The 25475-nt window shown below is 33.6% G+C and overlaps 1 protein-coding gene across 2 annotated transcripts in view; it reads right to left on the bottom strand.

Annotated features, from left to right (window-relative positions):
- The window catches only part of LOC141450103 (uncharacterized), a 276891-nt gene extending 253171 nt beyond the window's left edge, over positions 1 to 23720 (bottom strand). The window contains exons 1-2 of one of the 2 annotated variants that reach the window (XM_074120170.1): positions 23633 to 23720; positions 17981 to 18254 (exon numbers count right to left, since the gene is read on the bottom strand). In XM_074120170.1, the coding sequence (XP_073976271.1) occupies positions 17981 to 17986 (6 nt within the window). In that variant the 5' untranslated portion in view covers positions 17987 to 18254; positions 23633 to 23720. The remainder of the gene's footprint in view (positions 1 to 17980; positions 18255 to 23632) is intronic. The other variant, XM_074120168.1, reaches the window with a different exon arrangement.
- Positions 23721 to 25475: the final 1755 nt, after the last annotated feature.

Raw genomic sequence — 25475 nt, 5'->3', positions numbered from 1 at the left:
AATTTAAAGAAATTTAAAAGTACGAAACAAAAAATATGGTTTACTATTATTCTAATTATTTTATTATTCTAATTTATTCTATAGTTGAATTCTCACAGTTATACAAATAACAATGGGAACGTATAGAATACAGTTTTTTAACGTTCCTAATAAATTAAGGGTACCAGTTCGCTAAAACTTAGTAGAACAAGACTTCAGTGGAAAAACATTTCCAATTTTGGTCTTCCCGGGAGGACATTAAAGGTGTTCCTTTACCTAAATGTAGGGAAAACATAGCTGTATAACTGGCAGTATTTACAATGTTCTAGAGGTATTAGTTAACGAGATATTAAAGGTTAAATTTTGGAGGTTTTCTAATTCATTCAAATTTCAAACGTTTATATCTCTTTTTGTATTTGTTAGATTTCAATGATTTCTTTACTAATAAGTAGAGAAAAGTTAGCTTTAAATGTCGCATAAATGGCAATATTTTAGTGATAATAGTTCGGGAGATATTCAAGATTAATACAGTAGCCGAGCGCTTAAGAGACTAGACCCGTAATGCTAAGATGTATTGTTGGTTTAGTGGGTTCGATTATCGGTGCCTAGGCCTTGGATTTTATTTAATAGTTAATATGAGAAAATTTATATTAAAATACGTTTGCTAGTCGCCTCCGTCCACGACACCTAATTTGGTAATTTGGGCGTAAAGCCCAAACATGAAAAAATAGGCATTATTTCACTTTTTCCTTTATATGGGGTTAAAAGATGAGACAAAACTATTACTCTACCATTTTTCTTACAATACAATGGTATTTTTAAGGAAGTTTATGTTTATTGTGGAGGAAACATCGTGCTGGTAGAAGAAGAAGAAGTAGGAAATGCTTTTTATTTTCTTTGCTTTTCTATTTCCTCGCTTTATAGGATACGAGGAAAAAATAGGATGAAAATGTAAAACGAATTGTCAGCGTCTAGAATTCCCAGTGTCAGCAACATGCTGCAAAAAAGAATTGTTTACTAAATGTTAGGGAAAAGTGAGGACGGGATCCTGCTGGGAACTCGTAAGGTTGCTTTCAACTTCCCGGCTGGCTGACACTAACACAGAAGGAGTTCTGTAAGGGAATACAGGGAAATCGGATAGGATTAAACGTTTAGGAGGGGGTTGCGGAAACCACCGTCGCTATAACTAAACCTATCTTTATCGATTCCTCAATCGAACTAGGAACAATAGAAAGACCTGACTTGAAGTAAGCGCGGGTTTGAGGAAGGGTATATTTATTTATTTATATATTTTTATATAAATTTACAACTGGTTTAACCATATATGGTATACAGTTGGAGATAGACCTCAACAAATACAACAAATAATAAAAATAAAATAATAATAATAAATAAATATAGGGTGAAGGGACCAGTAATTGACTGGGCACCAGTAATTGACATACCAGAAATAAACTGGTATTATAAGGGATATGTGCCGTTTTTAGTGGTGATTCTTTCAATTTCGTTATTGAGAAGCCTTTGGGCAGCAGTTCCAGAAAAATATTAATTATTGGAAGGTTCCTTGGTATCAGTGGAAGGTTATTTGTGTAAAAAGTTCAAAATCAAGGAAAAAACAAGCCGTTGCTAAGGAGGATTGATAAGAAAATAATTTTTCTTTTTTCTTATTTTTCGTTTATTTGTTCATATATTCGTGAGGTTATCAATGTTCTGTTATAATTAGTATTACTTGTAGATTTCATTTATGTAGTTTTTTTTTTAATTATAAGAAGCATTGAGGATTAAAATGGGGCTGTCAATCACTGGTCCTTGAAACGGCAATCTGCCCAGTAATTGACATGTATGTCAATTACTAGTCCTACAGCTTTTTTGTTTGAGACCAGTGATTGACTTCCTGGGAAAATGATAAGATAGGTTGGTAAATTTTATTATAATAAAAATTCAATACATTGTAAAATAAAATCATTGATAAAAATCGGCAACATAAAATAAATAGTAAAACTTCCAACAAAATATGTTTAAATTAATGAATTAGCAAATGTACGCCTTATTTCAAGAGGGCATGCAGAATGATTATTCTGTACAGAACAACAATGTATGAACAACAAACTGGAATAGTCGAGATCGCCGAACAGTTTCACGAGGCCAACGTGACTGATAAAAACGACGCCCACTTATCGGAGTTTGAAAATCTCTCATTCTCCCTCAGTTTTGGGTCCTTGCCACATGCCAAAGAAGAAAGGGAGGAAATGGCTGAACCATAGAATTCCATCAAATAAAACGGCCAGGGGAAAAATGAAGCTCCCTCAAGAGAAGTACCAGGTGCGAAATTAAACATAAGTGGAGAAGTTGGTGACTTAGTGATGTTACACATTTCTTACTTTTTAATCTAGTTTTTTTTTCATTGATGTTTCATTTATTTATTACTGTTGTAAGTGCGAATGCTTACAACCTGAGGCGGGACGCAATGAACGTGCACAGTGTATTTATACATGAGCCCAAGAGGTAACTCAGTAATAATAAACAACCAAATACTGTTTAGATGCAGAAAATAAGAATGAATTACATTCAGATAGTTTGGTTTCGAAGCAAATGACACTGGCAGCACAGATTGTGGAAAATATTAGTGAAGCGCTCCAAAAGAAGGGAAGCGTAGGAGAAATTTTGTTCACTAGAAAGCACCAACAACTCGAACACAAGGACGCGTAGATGCCATCAGTAGCAACGTTATAGGCGGAATGGATAAAACAAGGATGTGACCACATAGTCTAATCCAGTGGTGGGCAAACTTTTTTAATGGGGGGCCACAAAGTTTAAGAAATTCTAGAGGAGGGCCAGAATTATAGATTAAATGCATTTTGTGTTAAAGCTTTTAATCATAATATTATAAAAACATTACAGCATTACACACTTGTGTAACTACGCGGCTAGTTTAGCTTCACCTATAGGTTATGCATCTATTATTCTACTAAGTAGAATCTACTTTATAATTCTCGACCGTCAAAACGTAATTATAGCGGGGGATATACTATCCATGTCAATGGACCCTCGGCGGGCCGGATTAAATACTTTCGCGGGCCGGAGTTGGCCCGCGGGCCGTACTTTGCCCATCACTGGTCTAATCGGAAGTAGAGAGTTTGGTAAAGTGAGAACCAAAAAAAAAATTTCCAAAAAGAGGTTTAGGTAACAAAATATTTAGCGGAAACTTGAAAGGATAAGAGAGCGGAAGAGTTGAGAGAAAGAGATAAAAGCGAGCCGACAGACATTGTGTACGATCTAACAAGTATGTTAGCTAATATCTCCGTGGTACTATTGAAAGTAAGGGCTGTTATTCAAATTACCTGTCTTGGCTTGGGGACTTAATTAAAACTGTCCAGTAGGACAGTTGTGTAAGGGTTGGTCGTCAAAAACTGTATAAAATAGCGTAATGTTGAAAAATATTAGATTATTTAGGTTTGCCTATTTAAAAACTGATTGTAATTAATTATGAATAAGACCGATTTTTGTTATAAACCCAATTGAAAAAGTGATTTAGGTGATTTAAGTGATTTATTTAGATTTAAAAGTGATTTTGAATGCATATCTTATGTCGTTTCATGAATATATTTGTATGTCAATTACTGGTCCCACCCCATGTCAAACACTGGTTCCACCGAAAATTCGGTATGTCAATTACTGGGTCATTGACATACTTCCAAAAAAAATCATTTTTTGTTGACATAAAGATCGAATTTACTGCTTTTAAAATATTAATAAAATAAAATACATCCTACTGGAGCAGTACAATTTTACAACCTACACCTGGAGCCAAAATAACGGAAGTTATTCTCCCTTAAACTCGAATTTTTTCTTAAGCAGTCAATTACTGGTCCCTTCACCCTATAAGTAAACTTTTAATATAAGTAAAATAATAATAAATAAGCAAATGGAATACATAATTTTTTTAAAAAATAAGAAAAGATAAAAAATAATAAAATTAATTCTAACATAAACAAGAGTCTCAAACGGCAAAAGAAACACAAAAATACTCTATGTACCAACAAAACAAGAACAAAAATAAGAAATACTTCTGTGACCTTAATAAAAAAGAAAAAATTCCCCCTATTTAAAAAATAAATAAATTCAAGAGTACTTAGCAGAAAACAAAATAATAATAATAACAAAAATAAATATAAAAGGCAAGAATAGTAAAAAAATAAATAAAATGATAGAATAACCTTGAAAACTAACAAAAAATACTTCTTAATTTAAAAATATTTTGACAGAAAAGAAAAACATCATTCAACTTACTGAGATGACCTGGCTCCGTAAAAGAAAGAAAATTTTTTTTTTTTTTTTTTTTATTTGTCTTAAGGGCAGAGCCCTATACAAAGAGGTTTGGCTGTACTACAAAATATATTTATATGATACACAAATGTTAGAAAGAAGCACATAAACAGAAGTCAGGAAAATGAAAATTCGAAAATGAGACCAACTTAAAAACCACATAAACTCGCAATGCCAAACAAAAATACCTCTAATCATTTAACATAAATGATCTCAATTTCAGTGCTTCAACAAAAAAATTGAATAAATTAATTACATTTCTCTTGCTTGGTGACTGTAGGATCAAAGGAAACTCAAAATATTGTATATCGTTAATAATAGAACATAAATAAACCGCTCTTAATGAAGAATAAACAGAACAGGAAATTAGGACATGGTACAAATCCTCTTGTTCATGAAGGCTGCATAGGCTACATAATTCTGGTGGGTTTATTTTATAAGTTATACAGCCAATTGTTATTTTTAAGATAAACTTAGAACCCAATCGAAGCTGAGCCAGAAACTTTAGAAACTTGAAATTCATATCGTATGTTAACTATGCCTGAGGTTGCTGATCCTTTAAGTAAAGAGAACTATATATTCAATTGAAATTGGATTGATTTACTTTGTCTAAGTCAAGTTCTCGCAAATGGTTTCTATAAACAAATAAAATTTCTTTAGACTTTTTTTTAAATAAATTTAAATCCTGTACTGAAATTAGGCCTGAAAAATCAATAGAATTGAAAGTATTCAGTAACTGAGTAACCCAATTAAATTTACCATTGGCAATTCTACGCTGCTCACACAGTTTTAAAAAACAAAGAAAGGGGTACCTGTCGGAAGACATATTTTTCAATTTAAATAGCCAGTTAATGGCTAGCTTTAACACATTGTACTTAATGTGAACAGTTCCCACTTCTAGGCGAATCGCAAAATTGGGGGTGCACCGTGATAGACCTAGTAACCGCTTATAGAAATTTAAGTGACAAACTTCCAAAGAGTCACAGTACCTAAGTCCCCAAATCTGAGCGCCATAAAGAAGTACTCCTAATACAATAGCATTGTTCAATTTGGTTCTGGCCTCCCATTGAATTATTTTTGCACCGGCACAAGTTTTCAGTACAGAACCAATAGCTGTGTTAGTTTTGCCAACAGTATATTCAGTCTGCTTAAGAAAAACGCCAGAATTAGAATACAATATACCGAGGTAATTATATACCGATACCTGTTCCAAGTGTGAATCGTTAAAAATTAAACGCCTGCTACTCTTTCTATGCGATTTTGAAAATCTAATAATTTTAGTTTTGTTAGTGTTAACGTGGAGAAAGTTTTCTTGACAGTAGGTTTCTAGCAGGTTCAGTTTAGACCGAACATCTGTATATGAATCACCAAACAATACCATATCGTCTGCGTATAGCAGCATAATAATGTCAGTGCTCTGACCAATAGGGATGCCCGAAAAGCCTTTACTTCTAAAATAAATTTCGATGTCGCTCATAAATAAATTGAATAGGAGTGGGCTCAGTGTTTCCCCCTGGAGAACTCCTTCTGTTATATCAACAGGTTCGGATAACTCACTACCACATCGAATTTGAAGAATCGCATTATCATATAAATACTTGATAATTCTTATTATCTTACTGCTGACACCTATTTTATTCAATTTAACCCAAAGTAAACCATGATTCAAACTGTCGAATGCCCGTTTGAAATCAATGAAGGCACAAAACAATTCACCTCTAGGCCTGGATAATTTAACTTGTATTAACGAAGAAAGCACGAAAATGTTGTCAACACAGCCTCTTCCCATTCTAAACCCATTCTGTGATTCAGGTATTGCCCTAACCATGTCCGACCATAAAGTCAACCTGTTCAAAATAATTTGCGTAAATATTTTTAGAATGGAGTTAGCTAAAGCGATCAATCTATAATTTGTTAATTGTTTTCTATCTCCTTTTTTAAATAGATTAAAACCTATAATTTTTGTCCAAGAATGTGGGACTTTTTCTGTGGAGAAAATATGATTAAACATAGTTATAATATACAGAAGCCAGTTTTGTGGTAAGAATCTATAAAATTCATAGTTAATATTATCATTACCTGGTGCTTTTCCAGATTTGCAATGGTTTAATATATGGTATACTTCTGAATCAACTATAGGAGCATCCAAAACAGGGTGTCTTATATCTAAAAATGTCAAATCTATAACATTTCTGGCAGGATAGGTGTCCCTGTAATAAGATACCCATTCTCCACACGAAATAGAAAATTCCGAGGGAATATTTTTGGCTTTACGATACAGATTAATGGTATTCCAGAAGACCCCACTACTCCTACAATCACCAAGTTTTTCTATAATAGATACAGTATATGACTTCTTTTTATTTTTAACTAATTCAACATACTTTTTCTTTTCGCTAATATAAACATTCTTATCAGGTTCATTATATTTAGAGAGCTTCATCTGTTTTAAAACTTGTTTGACCCTCTTTTTAGACTCGACACATTCCAAATCATACCAGGGTTTATTGGTCCTGTACCTGTTAACACTTCTGATTTTTTGACATTTAAACAATTCTAATTCATTAGAAGTTTCCTGAATAGCAGATACCAAATTATCATACATAATTTCAGTAGGTAACATATCAAAGTTAACAGAAATTCTATTAGAGAACTTCATCATATAGTTGTATTGGGAAGCCTTATCACTATTCCAACTTAATTTTAAAATTTCCGCTAATTTCGTATCAGTATTATTAGCACTACCAGGTAAATTAAGAGTGACATTTACTGGAAAATGATCTGACTTTGTAACTATATCATCTACCTTTAAATCACTTACTAAGTCTATATGTATTAAGTCACACCAAAATAGATCAATGGTACTACTACCAGTTGTCTGAACATAAGTAAAATGACCTAAAAAATCACTTGTAGAACGACCATTGACAAGTATCATAGAATGTAGTTCCATAAAATTAACTAAACATTTACCTCTAGTGTTACATACTTTATCCATATTCTTTTATGATAAAGAGATGTACCACAAAATATATTCTCATCTCCCTGATTAAGCTCCGCGACGCGACAATTAAAGTCACCCCCTATAAACATTGGATAAGATAAATGCTTATGCTGAATCTCTCTAATAGTTTCATCTAATAAATCTAGCAATATCTCCAAATTTAATGAATAATTAAAATAGACTAATCCTAAAATAAAAGTAAAATTTGACAAAGAGATACTAACAAAAATCCAATGTTGACACTTATGCAAAACAGAAACATTAAATTCTTTCTTAACAAATATTAACAACCCACCACTAGCGCGTCCAAAACGCTTCTCTTTAATTGCATTGGAGTTAATTATAGTATAATCTGTATACTTTGTGGACAATATATCATAAACTAAATGTGTTTCTGTTAAACAAACAATGTCATAATTAGAGAAGTTAAATAAATCGTGTAAATTAACAAAACCTTTCATATTCCAAAAAACTATCCTAAACTGTTTACCAAAATTAGCCCTTGTTGAAACATTCTTTAACTGCTAAGATGGAGTCTCTGCTGAGCCCGTCTTCTTTTTTTTCTTCAATATTTGCTGGGTTTTTTTCCTGTCCGGAGTACTTAACCATTGTTCCAACTGAGTTCCTTTTGTAGTAACTGGAGTGCTCGGACGAATATCTTCAGTTATAACTTTTTCGTCCGAATCACTTTCCCTTCTCCTAATCATTCTTCTAGTGACCAATGGGACTTGATCAACAATATCATGACAGAATACCTTCTTTCCATTCGAAATAGCAAAATTATACATCAGCCTAGCGTCATTTCCATTTTCGACTTCCTGCTTCACCCACTTGTGCAAAACTTTCCTTTCCTCTCTCACTTCCGCTGGATAGTCTTCACTTAAAAAATAGTTAGTGCCTTTAAGCAGTACTCTTTTAGAGAGCAACTCCTTCATTTTCCTTTCCGAATCAAATTTTATTAAAATATGACCACCGCCAGTCCCTCTTCCTAGCTTACGAAAGTATACAATATCCAATAAATTACACTCCACTTTTAAATTACTAACAATAAATGTGACGATCTGTTGTAGGCATTCAGCTCTATCCGAAGATTGCAATTTAAAGCCATAAATTATGAGGTTCTTGCACCTTGCTTCTCTATCCAAATATCTAATCTTCATAGATTGTTGTTTGTTAATTTCTCTTAATTTCTCGTTCTCTTTTTTAATTATATCGAACTCTTTTTCCAGAGATTGAAGCTTAATATAAGTCTCCGAGGTTACTTTTTTAATTTCATCAATCTTATTAGTATTTTCATTAATGCTAATTCTTAAAGAATTAATTGCACTCAGAATTTTTTCTGTATCATTCATGATGAGAGGCGGAAAAGAAAAAAAAAAATTTATGCTTCTCAAAATACGATGTAAAAAGATAAGTAAATAGTTTGAACAAACTATTTGTTAGTAAATAGAAGAGTATTAGAGAAATTTACAAAGATGTCATCATAATTGTCCACAGCACCACAATATTTCTGAACAAGTGGAACTCTAAAAGATGAAAGGGCAGGACACCTTGCAATGGCATGAGCTATGTCATCAGGTTCATTTAATGAACACAGTTGACATAATTTATTATTATTAAATTAAATTTTTTTCCGATCGAAGTATATTTTACAGATTTTTTTGTAACTTAAACGGAGCTGAGCCATTAATCTCAACTTTTCAATATGAACATTGTAAGTAAAGTAAACTTCTCCAAAATTTAAATTACTTAAATGTCTGTAAAGCGGATTATAGCGACTATTCAGGACTGACTCTATATCTTTAGACAGTAAATTGTTCCTGAACGAATCCAATACTCGACGGAATTCTTCACGAGCCATATCTACGCTCTGACCAGCCCACAGGTCCTCAACACCGATAGAAGAGAGGCAATGTCTCAACGAACTCACCCAATTGTATGGTATATTACCACTACCATCCAATTCCTTCAACCTTCAATAACACAGTTTAGGAAGGCGACAATCTGGCATTTCTAGCAGCCTTAACAACCAGCCTAATACTCTGTTAAAGATAGGAAGGGTATATCATATAGATTTTATCATATTGAGTTTTTCTCAATTATAAACTATAGTTATTTTGTGCACAGACCTAAAAAGGTAGAAGATATAAAGGGTTGAAAATTTTGTGGGTCATAAAATTCTGTAAAATTATGGCCGTTCTATATCTCCCACTGTGAACCACGTATTGGTATGGAATTTTGTTCTCTTGTACACATTGTTTTTCTCAATTATAAACTATAGTTATTTTGTGCACAGATCTAAAAAGGTAAAAGATATAAAGGGTTGAAAATTTTTTGGGTCATGAAATTCTGTAAAATTATGGCCGTTCTATGTCTACCACTGTGAACCACGTATTGGTATGGAATTTTGTTCTCTTATACACTTTGTTTTTCTCAATTATAAACTATAGTTATTTTGTGCACAGACCTAAAAAGGTAGAAGATATAAAGGGTTGAAAATTTTTTGGGTCATGAAATTCTGTAAAATTATGGCCGTTCTATAACTCCCACTGTGAACCACGTATTGGTATGAAATTTTGTTCTCTTGTACACTTTGTTTTTCTCAATTATAAACTACAGTTATTTAGTGCACAGATCTAAAAAGGTAAAAGATATAAAGGGTTGAAAATTTTTTGGGTCATAAAATTCTGTAAAATTATGGCCGTTCTATGTCTCCCACTGTGAACCACGAATTGGTATAGAATTTTGTTCTCTTATACACTTTGTTTTTCTCAATTATAAACTATAGTTATTTTGTGCACAAACCTAAAAAAGTAGAAGATATAAAGGGTTGAAAATTTTGTGGGTCATGAAATTCTGTAAAATTATGGCCGTTCTATATCTCCCACTGTGAACCACGTATTGGTATGGAATTTTGTTCTCTTGTACACTTTGTTTTTCTCAATTATAAACTATAGTTATTTTGTGCACAGACCTAAAAAGGTAGAAGATATAAAGGGTTGAAAATTTTGTGGGTCATGAAATTCTGTAAAATTATGGCCGTTCTATATCTCCCACTGTGAACCACGTATTGGTATGGAATTTTGTTCTCTTGTACACTTTGTTTTTCTCAATTATAAACTATAGTTATTTTGTGCACAGACCTAAAAAAGTAGAAGATATACAGGGTTGAAAATTTTGTGGGTCATGAAATCCTGTAAAATTATGGCCGATTCATATCTCCCATTGCGAACCACGTATCGGTATGGAATTTTGTTCTCTTGTACACTTTGTTTTTCTCAATTATAAACTATAGTTATTTTGTGCACAGATCTAAAAAGGTAAAAGATATAAAAGGTTGAAAATTTTTTGGGTCATGAAATCCTGTAAAATTATGGCCATTCTATATTTCCCACTGTGAACCACGTATTAGTATGGAATTTTGTTCACTTGTACACTTTGTTTTTCTCAATTATAAACTATAGTTATTTTGTGCACAGATCTAAAAAGGTAAAAGATATAAAGGGTTGAAAATTTTTTGGGTCATGAAATTCTGTAAATTATGGCCGTTCTATGTCTACCACTGTGAACCACGTATTGGTATGGAATTTTGTTCTCTTGTACACTTTGTTTTTCTCAATTATAAACTACAGTTATTTAGTGCACAGATCTATAAAGGTAAAAGATATAAAGGGTTGAAAATTTTTTGGGTCATGAAATTCTGTAAAATTATGGCCGTTCTATGTCTCCCACTGTGAACCACGAATTGGTATAGAATTTTGTTCTCTTATACACTTTGTTTTTCTCAATTATAAACTATAGTTATTTTGTGCACAGACCTAAAAAAGTAGAAGATATACAGGGTTGAAAATTTTGTGGGTCATGAAATCCTGTAAAATTATGGCCGATTCATATCTCCCATTGCGAACCACGTATCGGTATGGAATTTTGTTCTCTTGTACACTTTGTTTTTCTCAATTATAAACTATAGTTATTTTGTGCACAGATCTAAAAAGGTAAAAGATATAAAAGGTTGAAAATTTTTTGGGTCATGAAATCCTGTAAAATTATGGCCATTCTATATTTCCCACTGTGAACCACGTATTAGTATGGAATTTTGTTCACTTGTACACTTTGTTTTTCTCAATTATAAACTATAGTTATTTTGTGCACAGATCTAAAAAGGTAGAAGATATAAAGGGTTGAAAATTTTTTGGGTCATGAAATCCTGTAAAATTATGGCCGATTTATATCTCCCACTGCGAACCACGTATCAGTATGGAATTTTGTTCTCTTATACACTTTGTTTTTCTCAATTATAAACTATAGTTATTTTGTGCTCACACCTAAAAAGGTAGCAGATATAAAGGGTTGAAAATTTTGTGGGTCATGAAATTCTGTAAAATTATGGCCGATTTATATCTTCCACTGCGAACCACTTATCGGTATGGAATTTTGTTCTCCTGTAAACTTTGTTTTTCTCAATTATAAACTATAGTTATTTTGTGCACAGATCTAAAAAGGTAGAAGATATAAAGGGTTGAAAATTTTTTGGGTCATGAAATCCTGTAAAATTATGGCCGATTTATATCTCCCACTGCGAACCACTTATCGGTATGGAATTTTGTTCTCTTGTACACTTTTTTTTTTCTCAATTATAAACTATAGTTATTTTGTGCACAGATCTAAAAAGGTAGAAGATATAAAGGGTTGAAAATTTGTTGGGTCATGAAATCCTGTAAAATTATGGCCGATTTATATCTCCCACTGCGAACCACGTATCGGTATGGAATTTTGTTCTCTTATACACTTTGTTTTTCTCAATTATAAACTATAGTTATTCTGTGCACAGACCTAAAAAGGTAGAAGATATAAAGGGGTGAAAATTTTGTGGGTCATGAAATTCTGTAAAATTATGGCCGTTCTATGTCTCCCACTGTGAACCACGAATTGGTATAGAATTTTGTTCTCTTATACACTTTGTTTTTCTCAATTATAAACTACAGTTATTTAGTGCACAGATCTATAAAGGTAAAAGATATAAAGGGTTGAAAATTTTTTGAGTCATGAAATCCTGTAAAATTATGGCCGATTTATATCTCCCACTGCGAACCACGTATCGGTATGGAATTTTGTTCTCTTGTACACTTTGTTTTTCTCAATTATAAACTATAGTTATTTTGTGCACAGATCTAAAAAGGTAGAAGATATAAAGGGTTGAAAATTTTGTGGGTCATGAAATTCTGTAAAATTATGGCCGTTCTATATCTCCCACTGTGAACCACGTATTGGTATGGAATTTTGTTCTCTTGTACACCTTGTTTTTCTCAATTATAAACTATAGTTATTTTGTGCACAGATCTAAAAAGGTAAAAGATATAAAGGGTTGAAAATTTTTTGGGTCATGAAATTCTGTAAATTATGGCCGTTCTATGTCTCCCACTGTGAACCACGAATTGGTATAGAATTTTGTTCTCTTATACACTTTGTTTTTCTCAATTATAAACTATAGTTATTTTGTGCACAGACCTAAAAAAGTAGAAGATATAAAGGGTTGAAAATTTTGTGGGTCATGAAATCCTGTAAAATTATGGCCGATTTATTTCTCCCATTGCGAACCACGTATCGGTATGGAATTTTGTTCTCTTGTACACTTTGTTTTTCTCAATTATAAACTATAGTTATTTTGTGCACAGATCTAAAAATGTAAAAGATATAAAAGGTTGAAAATTTTTTGGGTCATGAAATCCTGTAAAATTATGGCCGTTCTATATTTCCCATGTGAACCACGTATTGGTATGGAATTTTGTTCACTTGTACACTTTGTTTTTCTCAATTATAAACTATAGTTATTTTGAGTGGATTAGGATGACAGACTAGGATGGAAAGGAGTTTTGAGCAGACGATTTTGGATATAGGAGTGTACTAAGGATAATGGATGCAGTCTCCGTGGAGTGAGTCAATGACTAGGTCTTTTGTGACTGTAGAGAATAGAAGGATGTGTAGGAGGATATGTCGCGGCAGAGTGGATTAAGATGACAGTCTGGACTGGAAAGCAGGTATAGACGGATCTGTAGGAGGCTATCTCGCGGCAGAGTGGATTAGGATGACAGTCTAGGATGGAAAGGAGTTATAGAAGGATCTGTGGGAGGCTATGTCGCGGCAGAGTCGATTAGGATGACATTCTAGGATGGAAAGGAGTTTCAGCAGATATGATTTTGGATATAGGAGTGTACCAAGAATAATGGATGCAGTCTCCGTGGAGTGAGTCAATGACTAGGTCTTTTTGTCTATAGGTCATAGAAGGATTTTTAAAGGGTTATGTCAAGGCAGAGTGGATTTGGATGACAGTCTAGGATGGAAAGGAGTTTCAGCAGATATGATTTTGGATAGAGGAGTGTACCAAGAATAATGGATGCAGTCTCCGTGGAGTGAGTAAATGACTAGGTCTTTTGTGTCTGTAGGGAATAGAAGGATCTGTAGGAGGCTATCTCGCGGCAGAATGGATTAGGATGACAGTCTAGGATGGAAAGGGGTTTCAGCAGATATGATTTTGGATACAGGAGTGTACCAAGGATAATGGATGCAGTCTCCGTGAAGTGAGTCAATGACTAGGACTTTTGTGTCTGTAGGGAATAGAAGGATCTTTAGGAGGCTATGTCACGGTAGAATGGATTAGGATGACAGTCTAGATTGGAAAGGAGGTGTAGAAGGATCTGTAGGAGGCTTTGTCACGGTAGAGTGGTTTAGGGTGGCAGTCTAGGATGGAAAGGAGATATAGAAGGATCTGTAGGAGGCTATGTCGCGGCAGAGTGGATTAGGATGACAGTCTAGACTGGAAAGCAGGTACAGAAGGATCTGTAGGAGGCTATCTCGCGGCAGAGTGGATTAGGATGACAATCTAAGATGGGAAGGCGGTATAGAATGATCTGTAGGAGGCTACCTCGCGGCAGCGTGGATTGGGATGATAGTCTAGAATGGAAAGGAGTTATAGAAGGATCTGTGGGAGGCTATGTCGCAGCAGAGTGGATTAGGATGACAGTCTAGGATGGAAAGAAGTTTCAGCAGATGATTTTGGATATAGGAGTGTACCAGGGATAATGTATGCAGTCTTCGTAGAGTGAGTCAATGATTAGGTAGGTCTTTTGTGCCTGCATGGAGATAGAAGGATTTTTAGGAGGCTATCTCGCGGCAGAATGGATTAGGATGACAGTCTAGGATGGAAAGAAGTTTCAGCAGACGATTTTAGATATTGGATTGTACGGGGGATAATGGACGCAATCTTCGCGGAGTGAGAGTCAATTTTGGTGCGTCGGAAACAAAATTGATAAATGATATAATGAAAAGGCGAAATGTCCTAAAATAGGAAATAAACTGCTACAACTGGAGATACTGGAGTTACTGGAGTTTTTAACGCATTCCATGATTGTAATTATTCATCTGAATCATTCACCAAAAAAACAAACAGCTGCTGTAGCTAAATCAATTTACCATTTGAATACTGTACACACGTATTTTATATAACAAACCATCACTTAACCTATCCAACCACATAAATGTGTTGGAAGGTTACCTGACGATAAATTAGGCGCTGGATATAGATAGAGCGACGGGGGGGGGCTACCCCAGTACAAATTCACATGAAATTCCTACAATTAAACCAGGATAAGGTTCAACACGGTTGAATGGATAGCAGAACAAGTCAGGCAAACCTAAATGTGCACAGGGCTTCATTATATTGTTCTCACCCCCCCCACGGCACATTTTTGGTTAATCAGCCAACAGACTATTGTTTACAATTGAACAATATAAACACAAGCATAGATTGCGTGTTTAAAATTGTGTTCACCACCACACGTATTAAATGTTGAAAACAGCTGTATTAATTGAATAGACAAAAGCCAAAAACAAGTGTGTCAAAAAAAGAAAAGAAAAGAAGAACAGTGTTGCCATTCATTACGGCTAAGTTGTCCAACCTGTCACCCAAAATATCCCTACTAAATTAATTACTTTTTCCTTATTTTTTTTAATTATTACTTTCTTTTATATTTTTAACACCCTCACTAGTTACTTTTATAAGTATTAACATTATTGTGAGATTTAAAAAAAAAATACCCGTTAAAAATAAACAAGAATTTTTATGCATGAAACGTTTTTTGCAGATCGATTGTTTAAATTGATTTCCAATAAATCGATAGATCAAATTGATTATTATGAGTACAATTTGAACACCAGTGTAAAAATAGCCAGCATTATTTTCGAAAAAGTTACAGAAAAGTTTTAAAATTCATTGTAAAGCACCCCAGACTTCCTTGTAGTTTTATTCTCATTATTTTTTTTTCCAACATTGACTTTTTACTAAACACTAGTTAGCTTCTTCGTAGGTGCAGTATAATCAAAACGGCTCTTGAAGGAAACGAGTCATGCCGAAATCCCTGGTTAACATGAATTATCATACAAAATAATTCCAAACAAATGCAATAGTTCATTAAATTAGTAGGAATGCTAAAAATGAAATCGTTTAAGAAGTGAAAAGTAAAGTAAAGTAATTGCCTACTTTTTCAGGCGGGCTTTACGTTCAACTACCAAATTAGGTGTCGTGGACGGAGGCGACTAGCAAACATACTTTACTATAAATTTCTCATATTAACCATTAAATAAAATCCAAGGGCTAAGACCGGGGAATCGAACCCACTAAACCAACAATACATCTAAGCATTGCGGGTCTAGTCTCTTAACCGCCTAACATTCTTTACTATAAATTTCTCATATTAAACATTAAATAAAATCCAAGGCCTTCACCGAGGGGAATCGAACCAACTAAAGCAACAATACATCTTAGCATTGCGGGTCTAGTTTCTTAACCGCCTAACATACTTTACTATAAATTTCTCTTATTAACCATTAAATAAAATCCAAGGGCTAAGACTGGGGAATCGAACCCACTAAACCAACAATACATCTTAGTATTGCGGGTCTAGTCTCTTAACCGCCTAACATACTTTACTATAAATTTCTCACATTAACCATTAAATAAATTCCAATGCAACCTTGGAATCGAACCTACTAAACCAACAATACATCTTAGCATTGCGGGTCTAGTCTCTTAACCGCCTAACATACTTTACTATAAATTTCTCATATTAACCATTAAATAAAATACAAGGCCTAGAGACCGAGAATCGAACCCACTAAACAACAATACATCTTAGCATTGCGGGTCTAGTCTCTTAACCGTCTAACATACTTTACTATAAATTTCTCACATTAACCATTAAATAAATTCCAATGCAACCTTGGAATCGAACCTACTAAACCAACTATACATCTTAGCATTGCGGGTCTAGTCTCTTAACCGCCTAACATACTTTACTATAAATTTCTCATATTAACCATTAAATAAAATACAAGGCCTAGACCGGGAATCAAACCCACTAAACCAACAATACACCTTAGCATTGCGGGTCTAGTCTCTTAACCGCCAAACCTACTTTACTATTATTTGCTCATATTAACCATTAAATAAAATCCAAGGCCTAGGAAATAAAACTAAAAAAATCTAACCTGATTTTTCTTGTCTGTAAATAAGAGAAAGTAAAAATATGCTTTTACCGTCGGAAAATAAAGAAAATGGTGTTTGCGGGGGGTGGGGGGAAATAAGCGGTAAGATAAAATTCTTTCCTCTGACAACCCTCATCAATCATCTTTATACTTCTTCTCGCAGTGACGTCAGCAAAGAGGGGGGAACACTACTTTCCTGTGTGGTCACTACCAAAATAATTGAGATAGTGGCACTTACGTCACCCTCTCTAGCCTATAACCACTTTAATTGATATTAATTGCTTTCCCTCTCCTACCAAAATTTTTTGTAAAAAAAAAAAAAAAGTTAAGAAATCAGTCTGATGGTTGGGGGAACCAGTTTTGCGCATTCCCCCACCACTTCTAAGAGTTTCACAATTTTTCATTACGTCACTGCCAAGCTAAGCGATGATGATCACTTTTTAAAAAGTTTTTCTTGGGGGGGGGAGTCTTTCAAGATATTGATATTGATGATTCTGTGGGGGGCGATTTTTCGCAACCCTTCATTGTATTACGCTCTTACATTTTGACGTGATTAAACCCCCCCCCCCAGTCAACAACCACTTTTAGCATTTTCTTTTTTCTTTCCAAAAAATTCAGTGAAAAAAAAAAACGGCCCCCAGATTAAAAAAGATTTTTATTTACAAAAAGATTTTTACCCCTCCCTAAATTCTGAAAATATTAGAGTCACAAAAAAAAATACATGTACGTAAAATTTCGAAATCGAAATTTCAGAAATCGAGTCAAACGTTTAGGCTGTACAAAAAAATAATCATGAAACCAATCAAGGAGCAGGTGCCCAGCAAGTTACAGGATTAAAATAACTGGGCCCACCCCACCAATGCTTCAGGCAAAAAAAAAATTGATCTTTAGCTAACCGCCTAAAAGTTAAATGGGTACTTCCGGTTCGTTTGGTCTAGTCCAAAATCTTATTACAGGTGCCCCGAAAATAGAACCTACTAGAAATATTATTAGATCGTTTTCTAGGAAAGTGAAGAATCGACACGTTATCGTTTCTACTTAATCGATTATTAACATTTTTATAACATTAAAAGACTAAAAAAAGGGGGTGCACACAATTTGACAATAAATAAATATTGTTATAATTCTTACCTTCATTGTTCATGCTGGGCTATCCCTCAGGATGTCAATGTCTTCTTCTCCATCCATCCCACTGGACACTGGACACAATTTAAAAAAAAACAACGTAAAAATCTTACGCATTACAATTTTTTGACGGAATTTTGAAATAACCGTATTAATTTTTTCTATTTTTTTGTACGCACTGGTTAAAATTAATCACTTCATTCTTTACGCCAAAAAATAAAATAAAGTGTAAAACACTCCCGTAATAATCACTTCCGGTAGTTTAACACACCCGCACTTCCTGTAAAAAATAAATAAATAAATAAATTAGAGTGCAGTAAAAATAAAATCCAGTAGAATGCGCTAGGTGATAGGTTCCTAATTCAAATTTCGTCCAACAGTCATCCATCTTGGAAATAACCAAAATACAATAAAATTAATTAAAAACTTCACAAAACTTGGAACTTTTACTAAATTACTTTTACTAAATTAATCATCTTCTCACCTCTTCCGACAGTTCCCGAAGGTAGCCGAAAGAAAGGCGAGGTTTCAACACCATTAATCTATCAAAAACAACGATCATAACTTTAGTGAACAACAACTATAGTGTTTGAAGGGCTGCAAAAAAAAAAAAATAAATAAAAGCATATTCGTAGAACACGTAAAAGATTTCTCCCACCGCCTTAATCAAAGCTCCATTTGTATGCAGAAATATTAGGTAGCAATAGAAGTTTTAGAAGGAAAACCTCCGTAAGATATGTGGCTGGCGAAAGGGAAATGGAAGATGTGAAGCGATGCTGATCTGCAAGAACAGATCTTATAGTATTCGCAAAACAGGCTAGCTAGCCTGGAGATAAGGTGGTATACCAGGTAGAAGGAAGCTCCAAGAGCTATGATTCTCAGGTAGTTGCTGTAAGGGACGATGCGTGCTGGTTGAAGAAGGAAAAAGACCGCTTTTGGGATGGCTGGATGATTTGAGAAACTGTGGCTAGAAAGAGACGAAGAATGAGTGGTTAGAAGTAACCTGAGAAGATCAAGGTTCATAAATTATAAGATTAATAAAGATTTTAAGGACTGGGGGAAAAAAATAAAAGGTAACGCCTGAAAATCAAAATAATGTAATGTCCCTTTTATCCCCTTTTTAATTGTTTTGAGCTTATTGTAGAAAATTAAAGAATTGAAAATCAGTGGTTCAAAATATAGTACCCACGAATGGGCAATTGGTAAACCCTTAGCGTCTTATATTAAAAGATTTTTAGCAAACAATAAATCAAATGCAAAGCAGATGTTACATAATGGACAGTGGGAGTCTTTGGTTAAAGCTAAACTTAGTACTACCATTACAAATGAACTTAACAATGCTTGTTTCTAGAACAGTCTGATCTAACAATTCACTTCTTATTAACGTGACAGTCCATTAACAAAATAATTCTCTTCCCTAAACTTTAAACTAGAGATGTTTCTATAAGTTATACTTGGAAGTTATAGCTTTGTTTATTATCTTGCTTCGAAAAGTTTAGAAACCTTATTTGGTATTATGTCCTGGGTCCGTTAGTAAGCCATAAATCATAACACTAATGCAAATCGATAAGTTACAAATCAAAGAACCGATTAAAAAATTAATAAACTACAAAGAGAAATTACTTCTAAGTCAATAATTAACAAAATTAAATGAATGAGCATTTCTTCAAGGCCAGATTCTCTATTCTTCTAACCTCTTCATTATTATCTCTGAAATACGAGGGTCGTTTGAAAAGTCCGTGCAAAGTCAGAGAGATAGCACTACTGGCGCGTATCGAGGTTATGATTAGTTAGTAGCATCTCTTGGAAGAACACACACCAAGTTTCAGCCAGATCGGTCCTATTTCTTTGTGTTTGGCATTCGTTTGAATCGAGGAAGTCGAGTGATTTTCATAAAAATGGACGAAAAAGAATTTCGTGTGTTGATTAAACACTACTTTATGAAAAGCAAAACGCCTCAGGAGACTAAAGAGAAGCTTGATAAACATTATGGGTGACTCTGCACCTTCGATTAGAACAGTTTATAAGTGGTTTCAAAATTTTCGGAGTGGCCATATGGGCACAAGTGACGCTGAACGTTCTGGAAGCCCTGTTGTTGAGGTTACTACTCCAGAAATCATTGATAAAATCCATGATATGGTGATGGATGACAGAAGAGTGAAGGTGCGTTAGATTGTTAGTGCTGTGGGCATCACGAATGAACGGGTACATAATATTTTGCATCAACATTTGGGACATGGCAAAGCTATCCGCAAGATGGGGGTGCCGCGATTGCTCACGCTTGACCAAAAACGAAATCGTGTGAAGTGTTGTGCAAGGACGGTTTGCAGCTGTTCCAGAAGAATCCGCAGGACTTTTAAGCGTCGTTTCGTCACTGTGGATGAAACATGGATACATCACTACACTCCTGAGACCAAAGAACAATCTAAACAATGGGTTACCATCTGCGCCAAAAAAAGGCGAAGACCGTTCCTTCGGCCGGAAAGATTATGGCGACTGTCTTTTGGGATTCGCAAGGAATAATCCTCATCGACTATCTGGAAAAGGGTAAAACTATTACAGGTGCATATTATTCATCGTTATTGGACCGTTTGAAAACCGAGCTGCAAGAAAAACGCCCACGATTGGCCCACAAAAAAGTCCTTTTCCATCACGACAACGCACCAGCTCACACCTCCAGCAGTTGTGGTCGCAAAATTAATGGAAATAGGGTTCCAACTCGTTTCACATCCCCCCTATTCTCCAGACTTGGCTCCCTCAGACTACTATTTGTTCCCCAATATGAAGAAATGGCTGGCGGGAAAAATTTTTGTATTCAAACGAGGAGGAGGATTGCAGAAAAACGAATGGCTATTTTTCAGACTTGGACAAATCCTATTATTCGGAAGGGATCAACAAACTAGAGCAGCGTTGGACGAAGTGTATAAGCCTAAAAGGAGACTATGTTGAAAAATAAAAAAGGTTTACCCCAAAAAATTAAGTAGTTTTTATTTTTGCACGGACTTTTCAAACGACCCTCGTAAAGCTTAGTTCTTAAATAAAAATAACTATAGAAGAGAACAAAACGAGCAAAGAAGTCTACAGCGCCTAACACACTCTCTTGATCGGAATCCAAAAGTAAGAAGTGGAAAAAGGCCGAAGAACTAATTTTGCACCGAAATACAGAATGTGAAACCTTCTATTTTGTAGACTGATTGATTCAACCATCAGAAAAAGACTCTACAATGTAGGTCCAAGAGCCAATCGAACAATCATCTTCAATCACTGAAGTAGAAATCGTTTTTTTGGATTTACAACAAAAGAAGTTAACAGAGAGAAGAAGTTTGAAAGTCCTAAAGATGATCTAATCCCTAGGTCGAAAAACTTGGCAAAAATTAATTGGAAAAAAAAAAAAATACCCAAAATTGGCAGAATCTGTTCTCTTTTAGTTGAATCAATCACCAAGAAAAATGAACAGTATTCCATAATATTGGATACGAGGCCAACTGATCCAACATAATCAAATTTGGTCACACGTTTTTTTTGGATTTAAATAGAAATTAACGTCGGTTAAAAGCTTGCAAAAAAATCAATTGACAATAACTTCTCTTGTATCTGAAATATTTACTGTCCAATATTAACTCAAAACCAATACCGATTAAATTTTCATTCCTTAACATCCAGTTTGTCTTTGACTTTGCTGAAGGAACACTTCTCAATTACCAATATTACAATAGGTTTTGGATAAAATAAATAAATAACCTTAATTATAAAAAGCAAGAATCTAAATATAATAAATTAAATACGTAGAATAACTGAAATCCATAATTTTAATCGTATTTTTTTACTTCAGATTGCAGAAAAATGATTTCGCACAATGCCAATAGATGGCTCGCTTGACAACTTGGACAGCAGGTTTCTGGTACTAATAGATATTATTTGTAAAAATGTGTAAACAATAGGAAAGTTAGGTTAGGTTATCTAATGAACGAAATTAATTTTTTTTGTCTTTTCAATCTTATATTTACTATTTTAGTGTAAAAATGTTTTAGTTAAACTAAATTAAATGGCAGAAATGTTAACGGAAAGATAAAGTTTGTAAGAATGTACTCTATTGATTCGTGTAATTAAGATATGTTGCACGCTTCCACTTGCATTATTTTTAAAGTTTCAACTAAACTTCAATCAATTACAAGTAAATTTCTATTGAAAAATCTGTGTAGTGAATTTAATTTAAAGTACTTTGTCTTTATATAAACGTTATGGTTATTTATTTTGAAATAAGAAAAACAATTATCACAAACAATATCACTGTCAAAGCAGAGTAATTTCCGCAAGTGCAGAAAAAAAGAAGAAGAAAATTGGAAGGACATCCTTACAACTTCCTGCTAAACTTACGTAATATTGTTTAGAAAACCAAAGGACTAACCAAGGAGGTTACAAAACGGAGATGGACAACTTTATTTTACGATTAAATTAACGGAAAAACCTGAAGAAAAGCAAAAACGAATTTATTGCTAGAAGAAAAAGTACGTATTTTCAAAGTAATTGGTAATGTTTTGACTGGAAGGTTCTTGAGTTCTAGATTCTACGAGTATTTATTTGTAGTTAAAAGACAGCTAAAAGAAGAAATGTGTGCAATGAAACCTGCATTAGACGCATAGCTGATGAATTTTACGGCATCAGTAACCTTGAAAGAAAAGCTAGGTAAAGAAAAACCAGATTTACAGCTGATGTTATCATTCCCCCGTACAGTTCAGCACCCTCTAAAATAAAGTTTTTCCTACTTGGAAGAGTAGAAATCTTGGATGTGAACATCAAAAATAAGGCCAATGAGATTTAGGTTACTTGGAACATGGAGAATATGTTACTTAAAAGTAAGGTTCAGATTAAAAGTAAAAATTCAGAAACATAGCAAGTTGTAATGGAGACTACGCAAGTATTCTTTTTCTTATTTTGTTGTTTAATTATCAAATTGAAAAGACCTACAGCTACTAATCATGGCTGTTAGGATGTCAACTAAAGTAAAGTAATGCCTATTTTTTCAGGCGGGGCTTTACGTCCAACTACCAAATTAGCTATCGTGGACGAAGGCGACCAGCAAACATACTTTACTGTAAATTTCTTTTATTAGCCATTAAATAAAATCCAAGGCCTAAAGACCGGGAATCGAACCCAGTACCACAATACATACTAGCTTTGCAGGTCTCGCCTCTAACCGCTCGGCTACCGTGGCGCCTAGGACGTCAACTGTCTACACAGAACAATTAGAGATATAATATATTCAAAAGTCTCAACACAAAATTGACGACGCTAGGGCCGTTTATAAACACTAGAATAAAGTAAGTTCAACTATTTTTATAATAAAACTCCAAATTATATTAAATACACGTGAAATTAATAATTAAAAATAAGTAATTTCTTAGATTTTAAAGGATGTATTATAATTTCCATTTTTGCTAACTATTTTTATCATGACTTTTTTTTGCTTTACTGCTAAAAGCAACTAATAGTTTTCTTTGATGTGCATTCCTACTAATTACTAAAGAAGATTTTATAAATAAAATTGCAACGTTTACAAAATAATGAAAACATTACCAGTGCAAATCCTTAGATTCAATTTAAAGTTGTATAATTATTAATAAGTTGATTAATAGAATAATCAAATTGTTTACTTACTTGATTGCAGATGATTGATTATAGTTTGCGAATCCAAAAAATTTCATTCTACGCTCTGGAAATTAAAATTGCCGAACTCCAGAAACAAAAAAATTAAACCTGTAATAGAAAAAACGAACTTCAACTTAGGTATGATCATAAAAAAGTATTATTTAAAATAAGGATAGAGTAAAAAGGCTAGTAGGAGCTTTTTAAATTCTACCTATGTACATATTTTTTCATATTTTTCATTTTGGGCATATTTTCATAATTGGGAGGTGGTTGACAGGAACTGTGAACCACAGACTGTAGGGCTGTGAATCACAGTGGGTACAATGGTTATTGTAATTTAATGCTGCTAAACAGTGACGGGCACTTGTTAGTTCTTTGAAGTTGTCTGACGTTGTCTGTTCTTTCAGCTCGTTCGTTGAAGTGTCCAATTCATTTCGTTCGGTCATTTAGTGTATTCTTTTTTGGGTGAAATGCCACGAACATCGGCCTCAAACAAACAACTGGTTGCTAAATATCTTCGCGAGTTTCCAGCAGAACTTTTTCGAAGTGATGGAGACATTTTGTACTGCACAGCTTGTGACAAGCGCGTTTCTTGTTCTCAACGTTCCCAAGTCACCCAACATATTGCCACCGGATCGTACATAGAGAATAAAAACAGAAAGAAAGAGAGGACGTCCTCTCAAGCCTTCCTTACATCTCCATCATCAAGTAAGTCTACTCTGAGTACAGATCTGTGTCGGGTTTTGGTTAGAGCAGATATCCCTTTCCACAAACTTAAAAATCCTCATTTCAAAGGATTTTAGTCGTTACAAGTCCATCTTACGCCCAGGTCGTCGTCACTTTACGTTCCAACATTTGAAATTTCATGTGGTTGCAAACAATTTCGAAGAGTGAAGTTTTCAAAATTGAAAATTTAACACATCTTTTTATAAATAATAGTAAAAATGTTCTTTGTTGTATAAATCATTATAACTTGTAAAAACAAATTATTTTGTTCCTAATAAATTATTATAAATTGTAAAAATGTTCTTTTCTTGTATAAATAATTATAACTTGCCCCCCCCCCAAAAAAAATTCCATTTTCATAAAAAAAAATGTCCATTTTACTTAAATATTCCAGAAAATATTTTAAGAAAATCACATATTTTCCACATAATTGACGAAAATAAATGCATATTTTAATTAAATATTTGGCATTTTTAAATACTTAAAAATCCGTTGCTTACTAATAAGACACAGTGTTATGCAAAGATTTAAGTATAATTATTTAAAAAATTTTGTTCTTCAAGGCTAACGCCCATAAGGTAAAACAAATTATAATTTTTTTTAAATAATTAAAAGCCATGAAAATGACTTAAATTTAATAATCTCTTGGTCAAAAGCTTGGCAATAAAAACAGTTTAAAATAATTGAGACTGAAATTGGCAATGATCTTTCTTCAATTTAGATTTAATGAATCAGTCACCAAAAAAAGATAAACAATACTGTATGAAATCAAAGAAGTTGTTATCTCTACAATGGAATAAGACCAATGTAAAGTTGGAAATTGTTAGTACAGTTCAAATTTTTTAAGTACTACATGTTCTTAAAGATTTCAAATGCTTTAATTGAATACCTAAAGTTAATTGTAATAACCTTGAAGATAAGAATTTAGTTTAAATTTGCAGCCATCAATTGAAGTTAATAACAGCAGTTTTAAAATTAACATTTATTTTTTAAATAGACAAGTTTCAACTTGTGAAAATTCAATAACTTTAGGCCAATATATCTTAAAAATAATCATGTTTTATGATTTTTTTTAAATAAAATTATAAAACAAATTATGTAGATTCATGGAATGATCTTATGCTTT

This window comes from Rhodnius prolixus, unplaced genomic scaffold (genome assembly GCF_049639745.1).
Source record: "Rhodnius prolixus isolate KJV_2025 unplaced genomic scaffold, Rpr scaffold_2, whole genome shotgun sequence".
NCBI lineage: Eukaryota > Metazoa > Arthropoda > Insecta > Hemiptera > Reduviidae > Rhodnius > Rhodnius prolixus.
This window is presented reverse-complemented; position numbering and strand designations above follow the sequence as displayed.